The sequence below is a fragment of the Rhinopithecus roxellana genome, chromosome 8 (genome assembly GCF_007565055.1).
Source record: "Rhinopithecus roxellana isolate Shanxi Qingling chromosome 8, ASM756505v1, whole genome shotgun sequence".
NCBI classification, from domain to species: Eukaryota; Metazoa; Chordata; class Mammalia; order Primates; family Cercopithecidae; genus Rhinopithecus; species Rhinopithecus roxellana.
The window spans coordinates 31987754-32015420 of NC_044556.1; the positions used below are offsets into that span (position 1 = coordinate 31987754).

The 27667-nt window shown below is 48.8% G+C and overlaps 2 protein-coding genes across 4 annotated transcripts; both read left to right on the forward strand.

Annotated features, from left to right (window-relative positions):
• Positions 1-1532: 1532 nt before the first annotated feature.
• LOC104656061 (glutathione S-transferase Mu 2) lies at positions 1533-13316 on the forward strand. Of its 3 annotated transcripts, none has more exons than XM_030935093.1 (8): positions 1533-1883; positions 2192-2267; positions 2699-2763; positions 3073-3154; positions 3255-3355; positions 4351-4446; positions 4537-4647; positions 12926-13316. In XM_030935093.1, exons 1-8 carry the CDS (start codon positions 1848-1850, stop codon positions 13169-13171), a joined length of 813 nt encoding a protein of 270 aa, XP_030790953.1. In that variant the 5' UTR covers positions 1533-1847; the 3' UTR covers positions 13172-13316. The 3 variants fall into 3 exon arrangements, with proteins under 3 accessions (XP_030790953.1, XP_010353967.2, XP_030790952.1); XM_010355665.2 differs by lacking the exon at positions 12926-13316 and adding an exon at positions 7518-8061 and having other exon boundaries at positions 1546-1883; XM_030935092.1 differs by lacking the exons at positions 2192-2267; positions 2699-2763 and having other exon boundaries at positions 1712-1883.
• Positions 13317-20576: 7260 nt separating this feature from the next.
• On the forward strand, positions 20577-26665 carry LOC104656071 (glutathione S-transferase Mu 5). Its single transcript, XM_010355675.2, has 8 exons — positions 20577-20728; positions 21016-21091; positions 21523-21587; positions 21898-21979; positions 22080-22180; positions 23356-23451; positions 23539-23649; positions 25738-26665. Exons 1-8 carry the CDS (start codon positions 20693-20695, stop codon positions 25825-25827), a joined length of 657 nt encoding a protein of 218 aa, XP_010353977.2. The 5' UTR covers positions 20577-20692; the 3' UTR covers positions 25828-26665.
• The last annotated feature ends 1002 nt before the right edge of the window (positions 26666-27667 follow it).

Here is a 27667-nt window from a genome sequence, read left to right on the forward strand (position 1 = left end):
TGCTTCCCAGGCTGGGTGGATACCTTCCAAAAATAAGTTCAGTTCATCCTGCCTAGCCTTACCCCAGCAGCTCTGGAATAATGTGCTCAGAGCTGCAGAGGGATGCCTGCAGGCTGACTGGCAGAAAGAGTCCCACACTCCCTACCCTGTACCCTGGAAGACCAGGCTGCCCAGCCTGTCCGCCTGGTAGACCGTTTCCCTGCCCAGTTCTCCTTCTGTCATTCCTGATGTGCAGCTTGATGCCTGCAGGGACTGCACTGGCTGAGATTATCTCAAGGTGCTCCCTTCTGCCACCTGGTGTTCAGGGAAGTGGGTCCTCTGGTCTCCTTCCTGCCACCAGAATTTTGAGGGCCTTGTTTCTCCCACTGCAACTTTTGACCCATTCCTGGGTTCCTTCCTTCCCTCCCTCCCTCCCTTCCTTCCTTTCTTCTTTCCTTCCTCTCTCTCTCTCTCTCTTTCTTTCTTGACAGACTCTCACTCTGTCGCCTAGGCTGGAGTGCATTGGTGCAACCTCACCTCACTGCAACCTCCGCCTCCCTGGTTCAAGCGATTCTCCTGCCTCAGCCTCCTGAGTAGCTGGGATTACAGGCACCCGCCACCAGGTCTGGCTAATTTTTTGTATTTTTAGTAGAGTCGGGGTTTCACCACGTTGGCCGGGTTTTAGATGAGGGTTTCTTCACCTCAGCAGTACTGTCATTTTGGAGGGCAGAATTCTTTGTTGTGGTGCACTGTCCTGAGCTTCGCAGGGTGTTCAGCATCCTAACCAAACTCTACCCACTAAATGCCATGGGCGCTTCCCAGTGGTGACAATTAACAAAGTCTCCAGACAGACCTACATGTCCCCTGAGGGGCAAAGTTACCTCCACTTGAAGACCAGTGATGTGCTGGATGGAGACTAGTATTAAAATAATAATAGAAATCATAATGTAACTCATGTACTTAAGGTAAGTCGTTTTTAATGGAACATTTATTTCAGTTAATAATATTTGTATATGTCTGTCCTGGTAGTTTGTTTTTTTTTTTTTTAGCTTTTTTATTTTGATTTAATATCAGAGTTTGAAAAATTTGCGAAAGGAATTAATACAAAGACCTCTGATTCCCCCAGATTCTAACGTTTCCACATGGGCTTTCTCCTCCCTCCCCCTGAGTCTCCCAGCCCCTGCTCCCCGCCTTTCTCTCTCCCCACCCAGCAAGCTCCCTGGGAGCACAGCACCACTTATGACAAAAACATCATTTTCTTTTCTCTGAGGCGGCATTCGTGACGTTTGGATTTAGGCTGATAAGTGACAGTTACAATCATCCTTGCCTGTGTTGTCCTTTCCATGTTAGGTCTGTCATGCCATGTGTGGCTGCAGTTTATAACAATCTATATCATATATGCCTTTTGAAAAGTTTTGAAAACTTATCCAGTGAATCCCTGAGCACCAAATGTTCTTTTGTGTTATTTTTCTTTATTAGGCTACTATTACTTTATTCAGAATCTCTCTCTTTTTTAGAGAGAGCCTTTCTTTCTTGCCTAACCTAGAGTGCAGCGGCGCAATCATAACTCAGTTCAGCCTCAAACCCCTGGGCTCAAACAGTTCTCCCCCTACCACCGCCCCCGCCGCCGGGCTTCTGGGCACGTGAGCTCTCTCCTGGAACCCCTGGGGCTGGGAGGTGGGAGGGGATCCTATTCCTTCCAGCCCCGGGAGCGCGTTTCGGGTCTCCGGATTGGCGCGTTTCGGGGGCAGGGCGGGCCGAGGGGCGGGGTCGCAGCAAGGCTCCCCCTCTACCCTCTCCTGGGCCTCTCACAAAGTCTGAGCCCCGCCCGCCGAAGCCTGTCTGCAGAATCCGTAGCAACCAGCACCATGCCCATGACACTGGGGTACTGGAACATCCGCGGGGTGAGCGAGGGTCCGCTGGGCGGTGGGACGGGGGGCGCGGGGGTGGGGAAGTGTGGAGCAGCTGCGCTGCGGGACGGGCTCTAGAGAAGGTTCCTTTTCAGCGCTGCACCTCACAGGAGGGCCTGTGCTTACCGCTGTGTGTGCGTGTGGCCGGGCGGGGGTGAGGGCGGGGTGGGGCGAGGTGTGAGGCAGGAAGGAGAGGAGGCGATGGGTACGTGCAGTGTAAACTGGGGGCTCCCCTTGTGCAGAGAAGTCACCAAGTCAGGGACCCTCAATCTCTGACCCGAGCTGTGGGCCATCTCTCCCAGCTGGCCCACTCCATCCGCCTGCTCCTGGAATACACAGGCTCAAGTTACGAGGAAAAGAAGTACACAATGGGGGATGGTAACGGCACCCTCGTGTCTGGGCCCTGCCCACTCACACTAGGCTGGCACCAAGCAACCGATGGTGGCCACCTGTGGCTGCCTCTGCAGGCCTCCCCTGCTGGAGCTGCAGGCTGTCCCTTCCCTGAGCCCCTGTGAGGGAGCCCTCTGGCCTTGCAAGGCAGAATGCTGGGGCGGGATGCTGGGCCCCCTTCCTGGGTAACTGGGATGGGTGTCCCTCAGGGCTTGCCTAAACCCTGGAAACCTTAGTCTTGTGGGGTCCAGAGCCCTCACCGGGTTTCTTTCTCCCTTATCCCTGGGATGTGGGACTGACTGGTCAGATTCTAGATCCACCTGTCTCAGGGGTCTTGCCACTGGCTCCTTGGGAGGGTCCCGGGGAAGGAGGGCTGGGCTCTGGGGAGGTTTGTTTTCACTTCATCTTCCCCACCACAGCTCCTGACTATGACAGAAGCCAGTGGCTGAATGAAAAATTCAAGCTGGGCCTGGACTTTCCCAATGTAGGTGCAGGGGAAGGGGCGGTTTTGGGGGAAAGTGCAACGTGTCTCTGACCGCATGTCCTCTCCCCAGCTTAGAGGGGTTAGGATCAGGAGTCTTCTGCCCAATTCCTGTCACTCCTGGCTGTCTACACAGCCCTTCATGATGTTCTGTATCCAAGCTCATTCGTTCATGTGACAGTATTCTTATTTCAGGCCTGCCATGAGCAGACACAGTGAGTGCCGGGTCTCCTCTCTGCCCTTGGTTATGGGAAGGGGATGCTGGGGAGCCTGGTGGCCCAACTGAGCTTCCCCGGTTTCCCATTCATCCAGCTGCCCTACTTGATTGATGGGACTCACAAGATCACCCAGAGCAACGCCATCCTGCGCTACATTGCCCGCAAGCACAACCTGTGTGAGTGTGGTTTGCTGCAGTGTGTGGGGGGAAGGTGGCCTCATCCTGGCCTTGGCTGGGCTGTGATGCTGAGAGTGAGTCTATGTTTTGTGGGTGGTAGGTGGGGAGACCGAAAAGGAGAAGATTTGGGAAGACATTTTGGAGAACCAGCTTATGGACAACCGCATGCAGCTGGCCAGACTCTGCTATGACCCAGATTTTGTGAGTCTCCCACCCCACTCCCAGTCACCCCTTTCTCTGCAGAGTTTTGATCAGGAGCCAAGACTCTGGTCCTGCCATCTACGTGGGTCCTGTTTTCCATTTGAACTCTTTAGTGCTACTCATCCTTCAAGCTGTTTCCTATACTGCCACCAGAGTGACTCTCAAACCCCAAAGTCATGTAAAATAAAACCTCTAAATCAATTCCCCACCAATCTACTTATAGAATCCTGACTCTCCATGTATGAATTCACTCTCTAGACAGTAATGGTTACTTCCAGAGTCCCCTCCATCTCTGACCCATGACCTCTTTCCAGATTCTCTCTCTCAGTGGTTTGGGCCATCTCTCCCACTGGTTTATATCATCTGCCTGCTTTGGAATACACAAACTATGAGGAAAACAAGTGCAAAACAAAGGAATCTAATGGCACCTGCAATTTTGGTGTCTTCTGAGTGCTCTCTTGACATACACTGAGATCAGCGAATTTTCCTAACAGGCAGCTTAGGGGCAGCCAGAGGCTCTTTTTTCTCCTTCTTTCTTCTACTCATCCTCTGAATATCTCCTCATCTTTCCAGAAACCACTCAATGGCAATTGTATTCTTCTGCTGTCCCACTAGGAGGAACTTTCTACTTCTTTCTCTGAGCTCCTTTAGTTCTTTGCATCCTTGATTCTGCTCATATCTGGGTCCAGAGCCTGCCAGGTACTCAGGTGCTCCTGGGGCTGACCCAGAGGTTGTTGGGAGGTCAGTGGGGACAGATTTAGGGACAGTGTCACATTCCGCTCTGCCATCCCATCACCTCAGGAAGACTCCAGCTACCCAGTCAGAGTCTAATAAATGCTGATGTATCCAATCGAAGCCTGGGCACTGCCCCAGTTCCAGCTGTGGGGGAGATGGCTGCTTGCCCGTGGCCAGCTGGGGCCATGCACAAACCTGGGAGGCTGTATCTGTGCAGGGAGCTTATGTCTGAGGGTGTTGACAGCTGTTTTCTGCCTCAGGAGAAACTGAAGCCAGAATACCTGGAGGGACTCCCTGAAATGCTGAAGCTCTACTCACAGTTTCTGGGGAAGCAGCCATGGTTTCTTGGGGACAAGGTAATGGGGGTATGTGATGGGGACACTACAGATTTGCCATACTTCCTATATTATGGAGGTTTCAGCCCACATATCCTTGGCCTTATCCAGATCACCTTTGTGGATTTCATCGCTTATGATGTCCTTGAGAGAAACCAAGTATTTGAGCCCAGCTGCCTGGACGCCTTCCCAAACCTGAAGGACTTCATCTCCCGATTTGAGGTGATGCCCCTGTCCTCCTTTCTCTTTATGTCCCTTATTCCTTTCCCTCCTTTGTGGTGCTTTCCCAGTCCTGAAGCTACACAAAGAATAACTTGCATTTATGGCCATGCGCGGTGGCTCACGCCTGTAATCTCAGCACTTTGGAGGCTAAGGCAGGCAGATCACCTGTGGTCAGTAGTTTGAGACTGGCCTGCCCAAATGGTGAAACCCCATCTTTACTAAAAAAAAAAAAAAAATACAAAAATTAGCCGGGTGTGGTGGTGAGTGCCTGTAATCCCAGTTGCTCAGGAGGCTGAGGCAGGAGAATCACTTAAACCCAGGCGGTGGAAGGTGCAGTGAGCCAAGATTGCACCACTGCACTCCAGCCTGGATGACAGAGTGAGACTCCATTTCAAGGGGGGGAAAAAAAAAAGAATAACTTGCATTTATTGAGTGCTGGCTTCATGCCACGAACTGTGCCCAGAACATTATACCTATTGTGTGGAATTTGAAATTTATAACACTCCTACAGGGTGATAGAATCATCTCCCCCATTTTAGAGATAAGGAAACTGAGAATGAGAGAATCAGTCCTTCCTCAGGGTCTCAGAGCCAGTGGAGACTGTGCTGGGCTCCCTGTGAGCCTCTGGATCTATGGGCAGCAGTCAGGGCTCTCCCTTTTGTGACAAAAGAAAAAGCCTCAGGCCTTGTCCAGCCTGGGTTTCAGAGCCCAGGACATTTTGGAAGAGGCAGAGCACTTCAGGACCACGGATGCAGCTGGCAATAGTAGGACTGACACATAGTAGCATTGATGTTGAATAACTAAACCCACAGGCAGTATTTGTAGCTACCTCCAGAAGCTTTGCACAATCAAACCCTCACGTGGGGAATCCTGAGAGCCAGAACTGTGGCTGGAGCTGGATTAGTGTACATATGTGGGTGTCCCTGTTGAAGGAGCTTATGCTGAAATGCCTTGTGCTGGGGCACTTTCCTTCTTTACCTCTCTTCCTCTTTTTTTTTTTTGGAGACGGAATCTTGCTCTGTCGCCCAGGCTGGAGTGCAGTGGAGTGATCTTGGCTCACTGCAACCTCCGTCTCCTGGGTTCAAGTGATTCTCCTGCCTCAGCCTCTTGAGTACCTGGGATTACAGGTGTGTGCCACCACGTCCAGCTAATTTTTGTATTTTTAGTAGAGATGGGGTTTCGCCATGTTGGCCAGGCTTGTCTCGAACTCCTGATCCACCTGCTTCAGCCTCCGTAAGTGCTGGGATTACAGGCATGAGCCACCGCGCCTGGCCTCTTCCTCTCTTTTTTCCATCCAACGTTCCACGTGTTCCCCCTGTGAGATGAATAGCACGCTGATTTTATTCCTATTCACTGACCTTCTCTGCATGAGGCAGGGTGTGAGGCACAGTGGGAGATGCATAGATGACTGACCCATCCTGAAAATGAGTACAATGACAGGCCTGCAGGCAAAGCAGCCTGTGAGGTGTGTGCTGAACTTGTTTGAGGGCAGCAAATCCTACATTACTACAGATTTGGGAATTTGAGGCATTAGTCCATCAGGCTTCTGAGCCTTGAATCTGTTTCCCTTTTCTACTCCCCATCAAGAGATCTGCTTGCTCAGCTAGTTCCCATCAGCTCTGGTTCTGTGGTTCTGGTCCAGGCTGAGTGGCCTTGGAGTTATATAAGAGGTGGTGGGAAGGGAGGGGTGGAAGAGAGCTGAGGGCTATGGGCTGTGATGTACCAGGGTCAAGCCTGTTGCCCAGGCTGGAGTGCAGTGGCGTGATCTCGGCTCACTGCAACCACTGCTTCCTGGGTTCAGGCAATTCTCTGCCTCAGCCTCCCGAGTAGCTGGGATTACAGTTGCCCGCCACCATGCCCGGCTAATTTTTGTATTTTTAGTAGAGATGGGGTTTCACCATGTTGGCCATGCTAGTCTTGAACTCCTGACCACAGGTGATCCACCCGCCTCGGCCTCCCAAAGTGCTGGGATTACAGGTGTGAGCCACCATGCCTGGCTGGATCTTTTTGAATACCTTATCTGGGCATTCAATCCCGGTAAAATTGTGCACAGCACATCTGAGTGTCATGTAACCTAATCTGCAGCAGCAGGGCTGGAGATGCCATGGGTTAGGACACAGTGAGATTTTACTCGGGTACTAGATAGAGAACTTTGGACTTTCTGCTTTAAGGGGAATAATTAGAGCCTAGTCTCACCTTTCGTTTTCTTGTGTGCTGCCACCCCACCCCGCCCTGCCACCATTCCACTTTCATCCAGGTTTTACTGAGACATTGGGTGAGTGTGTTCTGAGCCCTTTGTTCTGCTGGAGGTCCCTTCTGTGTGTCTACACCCAGACAAGCCAAGAGCCTCCCTGTGGAAAAGGAGACTGTTTGTGCAGTCAAGGAGTGACAGGGCCCGGTGTGAGGAGTGGTGAGGCAGAAGAAGACGAGATTTTGGCAGAAAGAGGCCAGAACTGGAGAGAGACAGAACCAGGCTACACCGTAGCCCTGTTCCCCTTACTAGATATTTAAATGTGAGGTAGTTGCTGAACTTCTGTTTCCCACATGAGAAATGGTGATAATAGATTCAGCCTTGCAGAGCAGTCAAGTGGATTTTCTAAGCTTGTGTTATAATTTCTCTTGGGTACAGAGCAGCCAGCACAGTGTAGAATCTCCATAAGTGTTAGCTGTTACTGCGGTACAGCATTACTTAAAGGAAGCTGGAAGAGTTAACTCTGCAGATCTGGGGACCCTAAGAGGCTGTGTGATGTCCCAGCACTTGAGCCCACGTGGAAAGGCTGTGGACAAGGCCCTGACCTGCTGTGTCTGCAGTGGGGCTGTCCTCATGGGCAGCTGACCTTGAGCTCTGGCCTTGTTTTCCCCCGTCTCAGGGCTTGGAGAAGATCTCTGCCTACATGAAGTCCAGCCGCTTCCTCCCAAGACCTGTGTTCACAAAGATGGCTGTCTGGGGCAACAAGTAATGCCTTGAAGGCCAGGAGGTGGGAGTGAGGAGCCCATACTCAGCCTTCTGCCCAGGCTGTGGAGCGCACTGGACTCTGCATCCCAGAACCTGCCTCCCCATTCCTTTCTCCTGTTTATTCCCATCTTTACCCCCAAGACTTTATTGTCCCCTCTTCACTTCCCCTAAACTCCTGTCCCATGCAGGCGCTTTAAAGCCTCAGTTACCCACTTTCCTTCATGAACATCCCCCTCCCAACATTACCCTTCGCTGCACTAAAGCCCCCCTGACCTTCCTTCCTGTTAGTGGTTGTGTCTGCTTTGAGGGGCCTGCCTAGCCCCTGGCCTGTGGAGCTCAGCCCCGAGCTGTTCCTGTGCTGCATGAAAGAGCAGCATTGTCTGGTTTACAGGCCCTGCTCCTGTAACATGACCCCTGCCTTAGGCCTTCCTGATCGAAGTAAAGCCTCAGCCACGTTTGCTGGGTGTCTTCTCTTATTTGCTCCTGGCCATCTACCCAGACTGTCTGTCTGTCACTGCCTCTTCGAAGGGACTGGCTGGTGATCCTGGTGGTGGCCGGGTTCTAACGGAGTCTGCTGGGCATAGTAAGGCACTTGCAATTCTTGCTCCCATTTCTGACAGACTCAGAGCAGGAAGCTCCCTGAGGCTCTGTGGAAAGGATGTCTCTTTCTGGGCCTGGATCTCCCATTCATTCATCCAGCCTTACTGAGTGCTTTCCATAATTACGCAGAGCTTGTGTCTCATTGAATAGGACCCCAAGGGGGTGGAATCTCCATCAGAGAGAACCAGGGTCCCTTTTACTTTCTCCACTATATGACTGCATCACTTCTGTTAGGTCTCCAGGACCCAGTCTCTATTGTTTTTCTCAGATGGCTTCCAGGTACCCTCTCCAGGCTTGCTCCACAGCTGTCATCAGGACGTTCTCTCTGGGTTTACTTCCTCTCTTTCCTGGGTACCTGTGAGAGAAATGTCTTTAGTCCTTGCACAACTGAAAGTGTCTTTACATGCTTACTGAATACTCTGGCTGATGTTTTAGTCTGTTCTCACGCTGCTAATAAAGACCTACCCGAGACTGGGTAATTGATAAAGGGAAGAGGTTTAAAGGACTCACAGTTCCACAGGGCCTGGGAGGCCTCATAACTAACCATGGCAGAAGGCAAATGAGGAGCAAAGTCACATCTTCCATGGCAGCAGGCAAGAGGGCCTGTGCAGGGGAGCTCCCACTTATAAAACCATCAGATCTCGTGAGATTATTCACTACCATGAGGACAGTATGGGGGAAACTGCCCCCATGATTCAGTTATCTCCACCTGGCCCCCACTCTTGACACCTGGGGATTATTACAATTCAAGGTAAGATGAGGGTGGGGACACAACCAAACCATATCAGCTGGGGATAGAATTCTATGATGAAAACCTTCAGACCTCTAATAGACTTACTCACTCTTTTCTAGAATTGAGCATTTCTGGTGAGTAGGTGGATGCGTCTGACTGCATCCTTTGATTTTTAAAATTATTATTTTTATTTTTATTTTGAGAGGGAATCTTACTCTGTTGCCCAGGCTGGAGTGCAGTGGTGTGATCTTGGCTCACTGCGACCTCCCCTTCCCGGGTTCAAACAATTCTCCTGCCTCAGTCTCCCGAGTAGCTGGAACTACAGGCATGCACCACTGTGCCCAGATAATTTTTGTATTTTTGGTCTAGAGACGGGTTTTCACCATGTTGGCCAGGCTGGTCTCAAACTCCTGACCTCATGATCCACCCACCTCAGCCTCCCAAAGTGCTGGAATTACATGCGTGAGCCACTGCGCCTGGCCATATCTTTTGCTTTTTTACTTAAGCATTTTCTGCCATTCTGAGGTCTGTAATTCCAAAGACTGCGTGGGGATCTACAGGTTGTTCTCTTCCTGACTCACATCCTTGCCGGAACATTCTAAGCATAGGCTTCCTCCACCCTGACAGGAATCCCATAGCTTTATCTGCATTGCATCTTCTTGAAGTAATTTAAAAGTCTCACTGGAGAGTGAGCTGCTTTGGAGGAAGAATCTCATAGCTTAGCAGTTCCTACACTTGATCTTAGCCAAAAGGCCGAGAAGCGATAGCTTAGCAGTTCCTAAGCTGTGATGCCAGAAATAGTTGTTGAGTCTGTAGGTCAGGTATTCATACAAGGCTCAGCAGGGAGAACTTGTTACAAATCAACAAAGGTCTCTTCTCCAAAAACTATATATCCAAAAATAAAACAAATTAAAAAATGAGTCAGAATTTCAACAAGCGTTTCCCAGAAGTGAATATCCAAATGGCCAATAAGCTCATGAGAAGGTGTTCAACATCATTAGACAGCAGAAAGTTAAAAACCCGTAGATCCTCCTGTATCCCCACTAGAATGGCTGACATTGAAAGGACTGACAATTGTTGGTGATTTATGGAGTAACTGGAACTGTCATGCCTTGCTGGTGGGAGAGCCACTTTGGAATATTGGCAGTGTCAACTAGAGCTAAACATACATCTCCCCAGGACCCAGAAGTCCTACCCTACAGGAATGAGTCCTAATGGATTCTCAGAACCAGGGATAATGATGTCAAAAGCAGCTTTATTTAAAATAGCCAATAACTGAAAACAATCCAAATTCCATGAGTAGAAGAACGAACAAATGAACTTTGGTTTATGAACATAATTCCATCATTCGTATAATGGAATACTTACTCCGCTATAATGAAAATAAACGTGCTAACGCTATGTGCAAAAACATGGATGGGTCTCACAGACGTGTTGAGTAAAAGGATCCAGACAGGGGAAAGGACGCACGATCTCATTCCACTTACACAAAAATCAGGAGAGGGAAATGAGTCCATGGTATCACAGGTCAGGTGATTGGTGACCCTGGTGAGAACTGGAAGGTTGCCTATTGAAGGCGCCTGGTGGAGTGCTGTAAGTTTTCTCTCTTTATCTGGGAGGTGATTCCAGAAGAGTATACAAGTGGAAAAGCCCACAGGGTAGCACACTTAAGGCCTGTGCACTGTATGTACATTACACTTCAGTGAAAAGCATGCACATATGTCTTACATTATTTGTGTGCTTGTGTTTGTTTGCTTTCCCGCATAAGATGTCAATGTCATGAGGGCATGTGTTTTTGTCTCTTCTTATTCACTGATGTTACAGGTGTTTGCACATCATCTAGGACAGTCCCTGAGCATAGTAGGTGCTCACTGAATAGTTAATAAACAAATTATAGGTTCTTCTTAATGGTGTCATTTCAAATTCTCTTTAGATTTTTTTTCATGCTTACTTCTTTAGGTGAGATTGGTGTGCATGTGTAGTGTTAGAATCTACAGTTTTTTCTCTTTAACATTTTACTTTTTTTTTTTTTTTGAGACAGAGTCTCACTCAGTTGCCCAGGCTGGAGTGCAGTGGTACAGTCTCAGCTCACTGCAACCTCCGCTTCATGGGTTGAAGCAATTCGTGTGGCCCAGCCTACTGAGTAGCTGGGACTACAGGTATACACCACCACACCTGGCTAATTTTTGTATTTTTAGTAGAGATGAGGTTTTGCCACAATGGCCAGGCTGGTCTCGAACTCCAGGCCTCAAGTTATCTACCTGTCTCCTCTCAAAGTGCTGAGATTACAGGTGTGAGCCACCGCGCCTGGTCTAACATTTTACTTAAAAATCTGTATATGGGCCAGGTGTGGTGGCTCATGCCTGTAATCCCAGAAGTTTGGGAGGCAGGCAGATCATGAGGTTAGGAAATGGAGACCATCCTGGCTAACATGGTGAAACCCCGTCTCTACTAAAAATACAAAAATTTGCTGGGCGTGGTGGCGCTTGCCTGTGTCCCAGCTACTCAGGAGGCCGAGGCAGAAGAATTGCTTGAACCCGGGAGGTGGAGCCTGCAGTGAGCCAAGATTGTGCCACTGCACTCCAGCCTGGGCAACAGAGCGAGACTCTGTCTCCAAAAAAAAAAAAAAAATCTGTATATGTTGGCAGTCTGTATGCATGTCTACTTCTGATACTAAATGGCCGCCTAACATTTGTTCCTGTGGATAGTTTGCTATGGGGTATGTGGATTTTTCTAACTTATTTATTTGTTTTTAGAGCAGGGTAATCATGTTTCAACAATTCCTTCCCGTTTTTGGTTATTTTGAGTAGATCCCCAGAGGTGATTACTACAAGGTAAAGAGTGAGAATGGTTTAATGGTACTATAACAGGTAATTTGATTGCTCTCCAGAGAGAGTAACTTAATTTATGGTGCCACCAGCAAGGTACAGGGAGCTTTCTGCACTACTTTAGACACTTAGGGGATTGCAATTTCATCTTTTTTTTTTTTTTTTTTTTTTAATAAGAACACCTTCAAATTTTCTGGCTGGGTGTGGTGGCTCATGCCTGTAATCCCAGCTCTTTGGGAGGCCAAGGCAGGCAGATCACTTGAGGTCAGAAGTTTGAGACCAGCCTAGCCAATATGGTGAAATCCTGTCTCTACTAAAAAATACAAAAGTTAGCCAGGTGTGGTGGTGGGCACCTGTAGTCCCAAATATTCAGGAGACTGAGGCACAAGAATCGCTTGAACCTGGGAGGCAGAGGTTGCACTGAGCCAAGATCGTGCCATTGCACACTGCACTCCAGCTTGGGTGACAGAGTGAGATTCCATCTCAAAAAAAAAAAAAAAAAAAAAAGAATACCTTCAAGTTTTCTACCTTCACCTTTTTTGTTTATTGGTTGTGCATGTTTCTGCCAATGAATCACACTCTATAAATCTACCTGTTCATGAATCTCCTGCAGAAAACTCTCTGTTTACCCATTCTCTGCCTGTGGCTTAGAGAAGAAAGGAGAAAGGGTAAGAATGATCTCGTGGCAGTCAAGGCTTTTTCTCCCACAGGCTCAATGTAATTAATTGTGATTTTGTTCTTGGTTTTCTGTGGCATAATATGATGGTTAATTTTCTGCATTAACTTGACCAAGCTAAGGGATACTCACATGGCTGGTAAAATTATTGTATTGGCCGGGCGCGGTGGCTCAAGCCTGTAATCCCAGCACTTTGGGAGGCCGAGACGGGCGGATCACGAGGTCAGGAGATCGAGACCATCCTGGCTAACACGGTGAAACCCCGTCTCTACTAAAAATACAAAAATTAGCTGGGCGAGGTGGCGGGCGCCTGTAGTCCCAGCTACTCGGGAGGCTGAGGCAGGAGAATGGCGTGAACCCGGGAGGAGGAGCTTGCAGTGAGCTGAGATCTGGCCACTGCACTCCAGTCCGGGCGACAGAGCGAGACTCCGCCTCAAAAAAAAAAAAAATAAAATAAAATAAAATAAAATTATTGTATTTGTGAGGTTGTTTCCAGAAGAGATTCGCCTTGGAATCAGAAGACTGAGCCAAGATTTCTCTCGGCAATGAAGGGGGCTTCCAAGAAACTGTCAAGGTCCAGAGAGAAGAAAAAGACAGAGGAAGGTGCATTTGATCTCTCTGACAGGGACTTCCATTTCCGTCTATCCCGGGACATCCACACTCCTGGTTCTCTGGCCTTCAGACTTGATCAGGGTCTAACACCGTCGCCTCGCACCCCACCCTTGTTCTGAGGCCTTTAGACTCACACTGAATGATACGACTGGCTTTCCTGCTTCTCTATCCTGCAGCAGATGATCATGGGACTTCATTCCAAAATTGTGTGAGCCAATTCCCATAAGAGATACCTAAATTTATAAATAAACACCCAAATTTCCTACAGGCTTATCTTAGTGGTATCACTTCAAATTTTGAAGAACCTTGACTATTACACATAGCAAAAAAAAAAAAAACAAACAAAAAAAAAAACAAACAAACACAAGTGGGTCACTGTCATCAATAAGTAAGTTTTAAAAAATCAAACACAGGATAAAACACTGCAACATATCTATTAGTTGGGTGTAGGGACCAGCCCCACAGGGTCAGTGGGTTTTTCTCCCCGTGTGCAGAGACGAGAGATTGTAGAAATAAAGACACAAGACAAAGGGATAAAAGAAAAGACCGCTGGGCCTGGGGGACCACTACCACCAAGACGCGGAGACCAGTAGTGGCCCCGAATGCCAGGCTGCGCTGATATTTATTGGATATAAGACAAAGGGGTAGGATAAGGAGTGTGAGCCATCTCCAATGATAGGTAAGGTCACGTGGGTCACATGTCCACTGGACAGGGGGCCCTTCCCTATTTGGCAGCTGAGGTGGAGAGAGGGAGAGAGAAGACACCTTACACCATTATTTCTGCATATCAGAGACTTTTAGTACTTTCACTAATTTTGCTACTGCTAGCTATAAGGCAGAGCCAGGTGTACAGAATGGAACATGAAAGTGGACTAGGAGTGTGACCACTGGAGCACAGCATCACAGGGAGACGGTTAGGCCTCCGGATAACTGCGGGCAGGCCTAACTGATGTCAGGTCCTCCACAAGAGGTGGAGGAGTGGAGTTTTCTCTAAACTCCCCCAGGGAAATGGAGACTCCCTTTCCCGGTCTGCTAAGTAACGGGTGTTTTTCCTTAGCACTGACGCTACCGCTAGACCACGGTCCGCTTGGTAAGGGGCGTCTTCCCAGACGCTCGCGTTACCGCTAGACCAAGGAGCCCTCTGGTGGCTCCGTATGGGCGTGACAGAGGGCTCACACTCTTATCTTCTGGTCACTGCTCACTATGTCCCTTCAGCTCCTATCTCTGTATGGCCTGGTTTTTCCTAGGCTATGATTGTAGAGCAAGGATTATTATAATATTGGAATAAAGAGTAGTTGCTACAAACTAATGATTAATGATATTGATATATAATCATGTCTATGATCTAGATCTAGTATAACTCTTCTTGTTTTAGATATTTTATTGTACTGGAACAGCTCGTGCCCTCGGTCACTTGCCTCGGCACCTGGGTGGCTTGCTGCCCACACCTGGGTTTTTTTTTTCTATATGGAAAGAACTGTCTGAGATGCCTTGCAGTAAACTCCAAGGAGATTGTGAGGGAAGATATCCTCTTTTCTCCTGGTAAATCTCTGTGTTGATGATCATTATTTTAAAGGCTCCAAAGATCAAAACATCTGCTTGCAAATTTTGATGATTCGTTTTGGGTGAGGGTCTCTGGCTGGCTTGGAAGGGTGGGTGAACAGTGGGAACGGGGCTGCCTTGTGGTGACTGGCATCACTCATATCCATATCTGTGGCAGTCATCAGGTGCTTATTATATATTCTACTTTTGGTCACCCCTATGGGGTGTTAAATGCAGGGAGGGTCTAGTCAAGCCATTACAGGTTGGCAGTGACTTGTAGCAACTTTCTGCACACCTTTCTCAGTCAGGGTGGATACCTTTTAAAATAAGTTCAGTTCATCCTGCCTAGCTTTGCCCCAGCAGCTCTAGAACAATTTCCCCATGGTGCTGAGCTCGGGCTGCCTGGCTCTGGAACAATGTGCTCAGAGCTGCAGGGGAGGCCTGCCGTCTGACTGCCAGAGAGAGTCCCACCACTGCCTACCCTGTATCCTGGAAGACCAGACTGCCCAGCCTGTCCACCTAGTAGACCGTTTCCCTGCCCAATTCTCCTTCTCACACTCCTGATGAGCAGCTTGATGCCTGCAGGGACTGCGCCAGCTGAGATTGTCTCTAGGTCCTCCCTTCTGCCAGCTGGTGTCCAGGGAAGTGGGTCCTTTGGCCTCCTTCCTGCCACCAGAATTTCGAGGACCTTGTTTCTCCCACTGCAGCTTTTGACCCAGTCCTGGGTCATAGACTAGGGTTTCTTAACCTCAGCCGGACAGAGATTTGGAGGGCAGAGTTCTTTGTTGTGAGGTGCTGTCCTGAGCATCGCAGGGCGCCCAGCATCCCACCCATCCTCTCCCCACTAATAGCGTGGGCGCTTCCTGCTGTTTACAATGAACAAAGTCTCCAGGCAGACGTACATGTCCCCTGAGGGGCAAAATCACCTTCACTTGAATCACATCCAGTGGTGGCCTGGATGGACACTGGCATTAAAAAATAATAATAATTAAAAAAAGATCATAATGTAACTCATGTAGCTATGTTCTTATTGATGCAACATTTAATAATGTAAGTATTATTAATACTTATTAATGATTACATGTATATGTAATTTTTTTACCTTTTATTTTGATCTTGTGTCAGAGTTTGAGAAATTTGTAGAAAGATTATAAACGACTCTGATTACCCTAGATACTAATGTTCCCACATGGGCTTTCTGCCCCCCAGAGTACCCTCTGCCCCTCCTTCTCCTGCCCCTGCCTTTCTGTCTCTCTCTCCCGCAGCAAGCTCCCTATGAGCACAACTCCAATTATAAGAAAAACACCATTTTTTCTCTGAGGCGGCATTCCTGATGTTTGGATTCAGGCTGATAAGTGACAGTGATTTATAATCATCCTTGCCTGTGTTGTCCCTCCCACATCATATCTGTAGTTGATGACAATCTGTGTCATCCACGCCATTTTCAAAATTTTTGAAACATATCCAGCCAAAAGCTAAGGATAAAATGCCCTTTTTTGCCGTTATTTTTCTTTATTGCTCTTTTATTACCTCATTCAGAATCTTTATCTCTTAACATGTTTTGGCCTGTTTGTGTTTCTTCCACTTGGTGGTAACATCAGTTAACACAGAGTTTAGAAAAAATGTTTCCCCAATTAAAAAAAAAAATCACTTGTACTACATCTTCTTTCTTCTTTCTGATTTGTATTAACTTGTAATTTTGGCCGGGCGCGGTGGCTCAAGCCTGTAATCCCAGCACTTTGGGAGGCCGAGACGGGCGGATCACGAGGTCAGGATATCGAGACCATCCTGGCTAACACGGTGAAACCCCGTCTACTAAAAAATACAAAAAACTAGCCGGGCGAGGTGGCAGGCTCCTGTAGTCCCAGCTACTTGGGAGGCTGAGGCAGGAGAATGGCATAAACCCGGGAGGCGGAGCTTGCCGTGAGCTGAGATCTGGCCACTGCACTCCAGCCTGGGCAACAGAGCGAGACTCCGTCTCAAAACAAAACAAAACAAAAAAAAAACTTGTAATTTTATTTTTTGTTTTTGTTGTACTAATACTCTGATAATTAGCTAACTTTCAAGAAAATAATGTATTATGTATAACAAGCAAATTGGTTAGTTTCAATATTCTTCTTAAGGTAACTTCTTGCTTCCACTTCTTTTTCCATTTATAACTTTGTTCCTTTTCTACTTTCTTGAAATTCTAGTTTGTTTGCCTTATTTTTGGTATAACAGGCATGTTGGAAAAATGTTTTCTCAATTCAAATTTGGTAGCATCTTGGATATGGTGATTTTTATTTTCTTCTTTTCAGATTGGAGCAAAGATTCTTTATATTTTGGATTTCCTAAGTTTACCCAAACAATATTTAAGAGACTTTAATACATTTCCATGAAGTAGGATACATTTTATTGTCTGTCAGTATTTGTTTCTAATAGATTGGTTTTCAAAATTCTGACAACATTTTATGTAGATTTTCTGTTAATTTGCCTTGAGAATATAAGAATGTGGACAGAAGAGACACAAGGAATTATGAAATCCAGTCCAGAGGTCCCATTACAGGCCCTTGGTAAAATGGGACCCAGTGCATTTTGACTGTCTGGCCCAGCGCTGTTTTAAAAATTAGAACTTGTCCACATTTTGCAGTTTGGACAGCACATACAAATCCAGAAGCCTGGCCCTGTCGGGACTGAGTTTCTGTGTGGTGACAACTGGCTACAACCTCTTCCTTCAGAACACTTGCATCTTCCCTCATCCCCACTGCTCCGGATCCCCGTCCACAGACGCATTGCCCTGCTGGTGTGATCCTCGTGGCCACTGTGGCAGCTACTTTGGAGATCCTGCTGGTCCAGCCCTTCCTGCCTTCCGCAGAGCTGTACTCCTCCTTCTGAAGAAGCCACCTGGGGCCTGGGCCCCGTCTTCCTGGCTCCTCAGAGTCCTTGCAACAGCAGGCACTGCTTCTCTCTCCTGCACTCAACCCCTCTCCCACTCCACTGCTTCTCAGTGTGCAAAAACACTAAGAAGTGTCCCATATTTTCAAAATCTCTCCCCTGAAGTTCCCACCTGATATGTAGTTGGAGATGGGCAAAGTACAGTGTCCTGGAAGCATTGTTTTATTCCTAGTGCCTGGAATGTGGTAGGATCTCAACAACTGTTGTTTCAATAAAGGAATGACCAAATATGTAAATACTAATGTAACAGTGCCGTTCTATGTGTTTCAAAATTATTATTCTCATGAGTGTTAGCTTTCTTAAAAAATCATTTCTTTTAGTTGGATCTAGACATTTTTTCTTTCACAGCTCAAGATGGATAAACTCAGAATCATAAACTCTTAATGCATAATGAGAAATGTAACAATTCCTAGGGTCAGGCACTTGTGTCTGTGCTGGTGCTATTGCCTCAATGCAGGAAAATCTACATGAGAATTCACTTTGAGGCCAAAACTGCTTCTTAAACATGGATACCTACCAGGTATTTGAGCTTGGAGTACTGCCCAGGTCTGGATGGGTGGGGAGTGTTTGCAACAAGGACTGTGCCTTGCCATCCTCAGTGACACAGTGTCCAAGTGCCCCAACTTAGCAGACACCTGCCGACCACCTGATTTCTGTGGCCTAATAGGGATGTGATGAAATCTACCTGTGCCACTCAACCCCAATCCACACATTATCCAGGTGGTTTGAAACTTTTTTGATATACTGGGTTCATGTTCTGGAGTCCTAACAACGTTTTAGCTAATTACCAAATATATATATATATATATACACACACACACATATATATGCACACATACACACATACATATATATGTGTATATATATATATATAGAGAGAGAGAGAGAGAGAGCAGTGCAATAACCTTGTCCTTTATATTGTAAAATGATTTCTCCTTAAAGGTCTATCATCTGTTTTCATATATCCATTATTATTTGTAATATCCTTTAAACAAAGCGAAGTCAACCCCAGGCCAAGCCACTGCACAACTCTTTCGAAATAGTCTCCTTTCTACCTTGAAAGAAGAAAGTTGGCAGGTTGAACAGTGTTTTTGTGGAGCTTGTACCACGGGTCACATATCACAGTGTGACTTCAAAGGCCACTGGAGCCACCGTCTCACACTGAAGAACACACATGGGTCAGGAGCCAGGTCCAGGTCCAGAATGGTGGATCTGGACAAGTGAGGGTCCCTGCCTGTGGTTCTGTGGGGAGCCCTCAGGCTCCTCTCTGGCCACCATCCTCTCACCTCCCTCCTCAGCAGGACAGGGTTCTGGCTTCTCTGAGGGAGAGGTTCTGTGGCAAGCCAGGTCTCACTAACACAGGCCTCCATAACAACTGGCTCAGTACTGACTGAGTGATTAGATATTAAAAGTTAAGGAAAAAAAAAAAAAAGCCAGTGCCTTTATACAAAGGGTGGAATGTAACAAAAGCACGCCAAGAGTTTTGCTTAGGCCTTTCCTGGGCCTTAAAGCATGACAAAATAACCAAGGAATTCTTAACAGGACCCATTTAAGATTAAACAAGTTTTATTGGGGGTCTGAGGGAACTCCCCACACCTCCGTGACATAGCAGGAGATGAGATAAGGGTAATCACCCCTGGCACCTGGACTCATTTAAATAAAGTAAATAGACTGAGGCTCCAGAGTAAGGGCTCAGGACCCAGAACTTAGTTATAGATTAAAGAAGTTAATCACGGCCGGGCGCAGTGGCTCAAGCCTGTAATCCCAGCACTTTGGGAGGCCGAGACAGGCGGATCACGAGGTCAGGAGATCGAGACCATCCTGGCTAACACGGTGAAACCCCGTCTCTACTAAAAAAAAAATACAAAAAACTAGCCGGGCGAGGTGGCGGGCGCCTGTAGTCCCAGCTACTCGGGAGGCTGAGGCAGGAGAATGGCGTAAACCCGGGAGGCGGAGCTTGCAGTGAGCTGAGATCCGGCCACTGCACTCCAGCCCGGGTGACAGAGCGAGACTCTGTCTCAAAAAAAAAAAAAAGAAGTTAATCACATATCTTTAGATGAATGCACACTCACTTGTAGGCATATAGCTTAGAAGGTATATAGGCTCTGGAAAACTTTGTAATTTTGAATTGGTCTGGTGGTAATTTCCAGACCTGTAACCAGTTGCAGAAATAAAACCTCTCTTCCTCTCCAGTTGATCTGCATCTCATTATTGGGCCTAGAGAAATAGCAGCCTGACCCTCAGTTTGGTCTGGGAAGTTCTTCCACCCTCCCTCGCCTGCCCTCTGTGGCCACTGCACTCACTGCTGCTGTTGCTGTTTTGCTCTATGTGAGGTTCACCTAGTGGACTGGCTGGACATTTCCAGGGGGCACCTCAGATACCTAACCAACTTGCTGGGTCTGATCCGTTAATTTAGATTCATAAATTGTGTCAAAATACGAAGTGGCTAATTTACATAGTACATAGTCAGACGACCAAAGGACCCAGTACCCGAGGGTCCCTAACAGAAAACACAGACCACATTTACTCTGACCCATTTCCTGGGGGTCCTTCGCATACCAGTGACACTGTTCCTGTGTAGGCGGGGCTAGAGGGGAGACAAAGCCCTCGGAGTAGCTTTCGAATCAGAGGAAGTCCTGCTCTTACAGTGACAGGGGCTGAATTAAATTCCCAGGTTGGGGCCACCACCTTTCAGTCTGACCCCAGCAGCCCGAGTCTCCCAGAGCCCGCGGGAACTCGGCAGCGGAGAGAAGGCTGAGGGATTCCGCGGGCCGGGAGGAGAGGGGAGTAGAGCTTTTTGCTCCTTTAGGATCTGGCTGCTGTTTCAAGCGCACAGCCAAGTCGCTGTGGACTTAGAAAGGGCTAGATGGACTCGTGGAGCCTCAGGGTGGGTTAGGGAAGCTGCCGAGGATGATCCCCTCCTTCGGCTTCTGGGCGCCCTGACCTCGCTCCAGGAACCCTCGGGGCTGGGAGGCGGGCGGGGGTCTTACTGATTCCAGCCCCGGGCGCCCTCTCCGGGGCCTCAGAATGGCGCGTTTCAGGGGCGTGGCGGGCCGAGGGGCGGGGTCGCAGCAAGGCCCCTCCTCTCCCCTCCCTGGGTCTCTCATAAAGTCTGAGCCCTGCTCGGCTGAGGCCTGTCTGCAGAATCCGCACCAACAGGCACCATGCCCATGATCCTGGGGTACTGGGACATCCGCGGGGTGAGCGAGGGTCCGCTGGACGGTGGGACGAGGGCTGTGGAGAAGGGAAGTGGAGGAAGGGAAGTGTGGAGCAGCTGAGGGACGGGGTCTAGAGACCGTTCCTCTTCAGGGCGGTCGCCCTCAGAAGGGCCTGTGCGTGACGCTGTGTGTGTGTTTGGCGGTGGGGGCGGGTAGAGGAGGCAACAGGTAAGTGCAGTGTACACGGGGGCTCGCCTGGTGCAGAGAAAGTCACCAAGTCAGGGACCCACCATCTTTGACCCGAACTGCATGCGGGCCATCTCTCCCAGCTGGCCCACGCCATCCGCCTGCTCCTGGAATACACAGACTCAAGCTATGAGGAAAAGAAGTACCTGATGGGGCACGGTAATGGCACCTTCGTGTCCGGGCCCTGCCCACTCCTGCTGAGTTGGCACCAAGCAACCCATGGTGGCCACCTGTGGCTGCCTCTGCAGGCCTCCCCTGCTGGAGCTGCAGGCTGTCCCTTCCCTGAACCCCTGTGAGGGAGCCCTCTGTCTTTGCAAGGCAGAATGCTGGGGCGGGATGCTGGGCCCCCTTCCTGGGTAACTGGGATGGGTGTCCCTCAGGGCTTGCCTAAACCCTGGAAGCCTTAGTCGAGAGGGGTCCAGAGTCCTCACCGGGATTCTTTCTCTCTTATCCCTGGGATGTGGGACTGACTGGTCAGATTCTAGATCCACCTGTCTCAGGGGTCTTGCCACTGGCTCCTTGGGAGGGTCCCGGGGAAGGAGGGCTGGGCTTTGGGGAGGTTTGTTTTCACTTCATCTTCCCCACCACAGCTCCTGACTATGACAGAAGCCAGTGGCTGAATGAAAAATTCAAGCTGGGCCTGGACTTTCCCAATGTAGGTGCAGGGGAAGGGGCGGTTTTGGGGGAAAGTGCAACGTGTCTCTGACCGCATGTCCTCTCCCCAGCTTAGAGGGGTTAGGATCAGGAGTCTTCTGCCCAATTCCTGTCACTCCTGGCTGTCTACACAGCCTTTCCATGATGTTTTGTGTCCAAGCTCATTCGTTCATGTGACAGTATTCTTATTTCAGGCCTGCCATGAGCAGACACAGTGAGTGCCAGGTCTCCTCTCTGCCCTTGCTTATGGGAAGGGGATGCTGGGGAGCCTGGTGGCCCAACTGAGCTTCCCCGGTTTCCCATTCATCCAGCTGCCTTACTTGATTGATGGGACTCACAAGATCACCCAGAGCAACGCCATCCTGCGCTACATTGCCCGCAAGCACAACCTGTGTGAGTGTGGTTGGCTGCAGTGTGTGGGGGGAAGGTGGCCTCCTCCTTGGCTGGATTGGGGTGCGATGCTCAGAGTGAGTCTGTGTTTTGTGGGTGGCAGGTGGGGAGACAGAAGAGGAGAAGATTCTTGTGGACATTTTGGAGAACCAGCTTATGGACAGCCGCATGGAGATGGTCAGACTCTGCTTTGACCCAAATTTTGTGAGTCCTGCACCCCACTCCCAGTCACCCCTTTGCCTGGCTTCTGGCCCAGGCCAGAGAAAGACTGACAAAGTCAGGCCTGTAGCGGACCCCGGCCTGCTGATTGGAAACGTCTATATCCTGGTTCTCCAAAATGTCCACACGAATCATCTCCTCTTCTGAAGATTCATGTGGACATTTTGGAGAACCAGATCATGGACATCCGGATACAACTGGTCATGATCTGCTACAACCCAGAATTTGTGAGTCTCCCCAGTGATCTGCACCTGGCAGAGTTTGGATTTGGGGCCAGGATTCTTGCATTCCTGCACACACTGGTCTTTTCTTAAGTCCTTGGTACCACTCATCCTCCAAGTGCTTTCCCATACTATCAACAGTTATTCTCACGACTCCAATGTCAACAAAAGCAGAGGCAATTCCCAACAATCTTAGGACACGATCCAGGCATCCCAGGGTAGAAATTCAATTCCTAGATGGTAAAGTTTGTGTTCAGAATCTCCTTCATTGCCTCTGGCCTCTGTCATGGGTCATTTCTGTCAGCTGGTTCACATCACTCACCTGCTCCTAGAATATACAGACTCAAGTACAAGATAGAGGAATGTAATGGCCCTCTTGAATTGCATCTTCTCAATAGTTTCCAAGTGCTGTCATTGACATGCACAGGGATCCACACATTTTCATAAGAGACAGCTCAGAGCCAGCCAGAGGGTGGCTCTCCCTTCTTCCTTTCAACCTGAACTTCTCATCTCCCTGGAAACTATTCAATGTTCATTGTTTTCTTCTGCCACCGCATTAGAAGGAACTTTCTACTTCTTTCCCTGAGCTCCTGTGGTTCTTTGCATCCTTGATTCTGCCCATGTCTGGGTCCAGAGGTTGCCAGGTGCTCAGGCGCTCCTGGGGCTGACCCAGAGGCCATTGGGAGGACAGTGAGGACAGATTCAGGGACAGCATCTCATTCCTCTCTGCCTTCTGATCACTTCAGGTAGGGTCTGGCACCCAGTCAGAGTCTAATAAATGCTGATGTATCCAGTTGAAGCCTGGGCACTGTCCCAGTTTTAGTTGTGGGGAAGATGGCTGCTTGCCCGCGGCCAGCCTGGGCCATCCACAGCCCTGGGGAGGCCATGTCTATACAGGGAGCTTTTGTCTGAGGGTGGTGACAGCTGTTTCTGCCTCAGGAGAAACTGAAGCCAAAATACTTGGAGGGACTCCCTGAAAAGCTGAAGCTCTACTCACAGTTTCTGGGGAAGCGGCCGTGGTTTACAGGAGACAAGGTAAAGGAGGAGTGCAATGGTGAATGGGATTTGTTTTCCTTCATGTGTTACGAGGTTTTCATACCACACATTCTTGGCCTTCTGCAGATCACCTTTGTGGATTTCCTCGCCTATGATGTCCTTGACATGAAGCGTATAGTTGAGCCCGGCTGCCTGGACTCCTTCCCAAACCTGAAGGACTTCATCTCCCGCTTTGAGGTGATGTTCCCATCCTCCTTTCTCTTTAATGACCCTTGTTCCATTCCCTCCTTTGTGATACTTTCCCAGTCCTGAAGCTACACAAAGAATAACTTGCATTTATTGAGTGCTGGCTTTGTACCAGGAACCGTGCCCAGCACATTATACCTATTGTGTAGAATTTGAACTTTACAACATTCCTACGGGGTGACAGAATTATCTTGCCTGTTTTAGAGATAAAGAAACAGAATGAGAGGGTCAGGCATTTGCTCAAGTCCCCAGAGCCAGTGGAGGTTGTGCTGGGCTCCCTGGGAGCCTCTGGATCTATGGGTGGCAGTCAGGGCTCTCCCTTTTGTGAGAAAAGAAAAAATCCTCAGGCCTCATCCAGCCCAGGATGCTTTGGAAGAGGCAGAGCACTTCAGGAGTGCAGATGCAGCTGGCAATAGTAGGACGGACACACCATGGCATTGATGTCGAGTACGAAATCCACAGGCAGTATTCATAGCTACCCCCAGAAGCTTTGCATGGTTGGACCCCCATGTGGAAAATCCTGAGATACGGAGCTGAGGCTGGAGCTGGATTAGGGGACATATGTGGGTGCCCCTGTTGAAGGAGTGTGTGTTGAAGTGCTCTGTGCTGGGGCAGTGTCCTTCCTTATCTTTCTTCCTCTCTTTTTTCCCTTCAATGTTCCAAGTGTTCCCCCTGTGAGATGAGTAGCACACTGATTTTACTCTTATTCACCGACCTTCTCCTCTGCATGAGGCAGGGTGTGAGGCAGAGTGGGAGATACATAGATGACCGCCCCATCCTGGAAATGAGTGCAGTGAGAGGCCTGCAGGCAGAGCAGCCTGTGAGGTGTGTGTGGCACCACCTGGGTACCGGGCCCGGGGCCTGCCCCTCACTCATGGGGAACCATCCCTCACCCGTGCTGAAGTTGTTTGAAAGCAGCAAATCCTACTTTAGTACAGATCTGGGGATTCAAGGCATTAGTCCAACCGGCTTCTGAGCTTGGAATCTGTTTCCCTTTCCCACTCGCCATCAAAAAGCCTGCTTGCTCAGCTAGTTCCCATGAGCTCTGGCTGTGGTCCAGGCTGAGCAGCCTTGAGGTTATGTAAGAGGTGGTGGAAGGGGAGCAGTGGGCAACAGCCGAGGGCTGGGGCCTGAAGCCTGCCTGATCCTGGCCCTGGCCCTGGCCCTTTAAGGAGAGGGAGCCCTGGATCTCTTTGAATTCTTTAGAAGTTACATGGTTTGTTGATTCCTGGTAAGACTGAGTGCAGCACACCTGAGTGTCATGTGGCCTGGCTAGCAGTAGTAGGGCTAGAGATGTGGTGGGGGCACAGGGACACAGGGAGGTTTAGCTCAGGCACCAGGTGGAGAAGTTTGGACTTTGTGCTTTAAGGGGAATGATTAGAGCCTGGTCTGGCCTTTCTTTTGCTTGTTCACCCTTGCCCTATCCAGTTCATCCAGGTTTTGCTAAGCCATTGGGTGAGATCTGGGCTCTCTTCTTGGCTGCACAGGTGTGTTCTGAACCCCTTTGTTCTGCTGGAGGTCCTTTCTGTGTGTGCAATCCTAGGCAAGCCAAGAACCTCCCTGTGAAAAAGGAGAATGTTTGTGCAGACAGGGAGTGACAGGATCTGGCATGGGGTGTGGCTGGGTGAAAGAGGAGGAGAATTTGCCAAAAACATGCTAGAACTGAAGACAGACCCAGGCTATATTCCAGCCCTATCCCACTTACTAGCTATTTGAGTGTGAGGAAGTTGCTGAACTTCTGTTCTTCCATATGAGAAACGGTGATAATGGAACTGACCTTGGAGAGTAGTCGAGTGGATTTTCTAAGCCTGTGTTGTAATTTCTTTTGGATATAGAGCACCTAGCACAGTGTAGCTCTTTTGTAAATGGTAGCTGTTATTATGGTATAACATTACTTAAAGGAAGTTAGAAGAGTTAACTTAGAAGAGCTGGAGACACTAAGAGACTGTGTGATGCTCCAGCACTTGAGTCCACATGGAAAGGCTGTGGCCAGGGCCCTGACCTGCTGTGCCTGCAGCAAGGCTGCTCCAGCCCCCCTAGACAACAGACCGGGCTCTGGCCCCTTCTTCCCGCCCTCAGGGTTTGAAGAAGATCTCTGCCTACATGAAGTCCAGCCGATTCCACCGAGGCCTTTTGTTCGGAACGACAGCCACGTGGAACAGCACATAGGGCCCCGTGATGCCAGAAGATGGGAGGGAAGAGCCGACCCTGCTGCCTGCGACCCTGGAGAACAGCCCGACTCCCTGGACCCGCCTTCTTTCTTTCTCCTTCTTTCTACTCTCTTCTCTTCCCCAAGGCCTCATTGGCTTCCTTTCTTCTAACATCATCCCTCCCTGCATCAAGGCTCTTTAAAGCTTCAGCTCCCCACTGTCTTCCATCAAAGTCCCCCTCCTACCATCTTTCTTTTCCTGCACTAACGCCAACCTGACTGCTTTTCCTATCAGTGCTTGTCTCTTCTTTGAGAAGCCAGACTGATCTCTGAGCTCCCTAGCACTGTCCTCAAAGACCATCCACATGCCCTGCTCCCTTTGCTAGGTCCCTACCCCAGCCCTGTGTGATGCCCAGTAAAGCCTGAACCATGCCTGCCTTGTGTTGTCTTATTCTCTGAGGCTCCCTTGACTCAGGACTGTGCTCGAATTGTGAGTGGTTTTTTGTCTTCTGTTGTCCACAGCCAGAGCTTAGTGGATGGGTGTGTGTGTGTTGGGGGTGGTGGTCAGGCAGGTTCATAAGTTTCCTTAGTAATTTCTGCCCTCTAGCTACATCCCTTTGTTCCTCAATGTGGGGATTACTACGGAAAGGTGCTCTGTGCCAAGTTCCTCACTCATTCAGCTTTCCGGTAGGCCGTCTAGAACTGGCATGGTTCAAAGAGGGGCTAGGCTGACGGGGAAGAGGGCTGGGCAGCTCCCAGGCAGACTGCCTTCTTTCACCCTATCCTGATAGCCTTCCCTGATCTAGATCTCCTTCGTCATGATACTTCTCAATAAAACATAATCCCACCATATTGTAATTGTGGTACTTGTTTTTCACCCAAACTCAATCATAAATTTATTGAAGAGAAAAGCCATGTCTTATTGAACTTTTTACCTCTAGTATCAGTCACAGTTCCTGAAATACAGTAAATGTTTAAAAAATGTGAAAAATTGAAAGAGTTCCCTCAAGGGAAGATTCTGCCAACCTGTACAGTCATTATTGGGATTTAGAGCTCTGGATATAGTTGTCTTAACCTGAGAAGATACAGGATAACGTTCAGAAGATTTTACATATATGTGTCTTAGAGAATGAGCCAGTAGCTCTCTGTAACTTCGGCATTTAGTAGCTGCTAGCTGTCCTTTGAATAGCTTAACATGAGATGGGGAAGCCTGGATTGTTGGGTCACACAGTAGCAATCTGTGTGGTCAGCAGGTGCTGTGGGTATTTTATATTAAGTCATCTGCAAAGGAGCAGGACTCACTGGATAACCATCTGATGAGCAGGTTCCTCCAACAGTGGCTGGATAGTGGAGTAAGGCCCAACCTTAAGACGTAGCCCAGAACAGGGAGATTTTGAGGAGAGTCTTGTGGGGCCGTTGTCCAGATGATCACTGCCTGCAGCTGCACTGTAAAAGGGAGAAATAGGTGTAATGTTAAGGTCATTAAGAAGTAAATGACTCATTTGTCGGACACAGTGGCTCACTCCTGTAATCAGTCCCAGCACTTTGGGAGGCCCATGCTGTTGGATCGCTTTAGTCTAGGAGTTCAAGACCAGCCTGGGCCACAAGGGGAAACCGTATCTCTACAAAAAAAAAAAAAAAAAAATACAAAAATTAGCTGGGCATGGTGGCGCTCACCCAGTTAGGAGACTGAGGTGGGAGGATTGCTTGACCCCAGGAAGTCAAGCTGCAGTTAGCCAAGATTGCACCACTGCACTCCAGCCTGGGCGACAGTGAGCCCTTGTCTCAAAAAAAAAAAAAAAAAAAAAAAAGAAAGAAAGAAAAAATGTGAGCAAAGTTAGAATCTTATGCAACTGGTAA

Excerpts from the sequence above, each read along its gene's own strand:
- LOC104656061 (XM_030935093.1), top strand. The coding sequence starts at position 1,848 with ATGCCCATGACACTGGGGTACTGGAACATCCGCGGG. Across the intron at positions 1,884-2,191 it reads GGTACTGGAACATCCGCGGG|CTGGCCCACTCCATCCGCCT; the intron begins GTGAGCGAGGGT and ends CATCTCTCCCAG. Across the intron at positions 4,447-4,536 it reads CATGGTTTCTTGGGGACAAG|ATCACCTTTGTGGATTTCAT; the intron begins GTAATGGGGGTA and ends GGCCTTATCCAG.
- LOC104656071 (XM_010355675.2), top strand. The coding sequence starts at position 20,693 with ATGCCCATGATCCTGGGGTACTGGGACATCCGCGGG. Across the intron at positions 20,729-21,015 it reads GGTACTGGGACATCCGCGGG|CTGGCCCACGCCATCCGCCT; the intron begins GTGAGCGAGGGT and ends CATCTCTCCCAG. Across the intron at positions 21,092-21,522 it reads GAAGTACCTGATGGGGCACG|CTCCTGACTATGACAGAAGC; the intron begins GTAATGGCACCT and ends TCCCCACCACAG.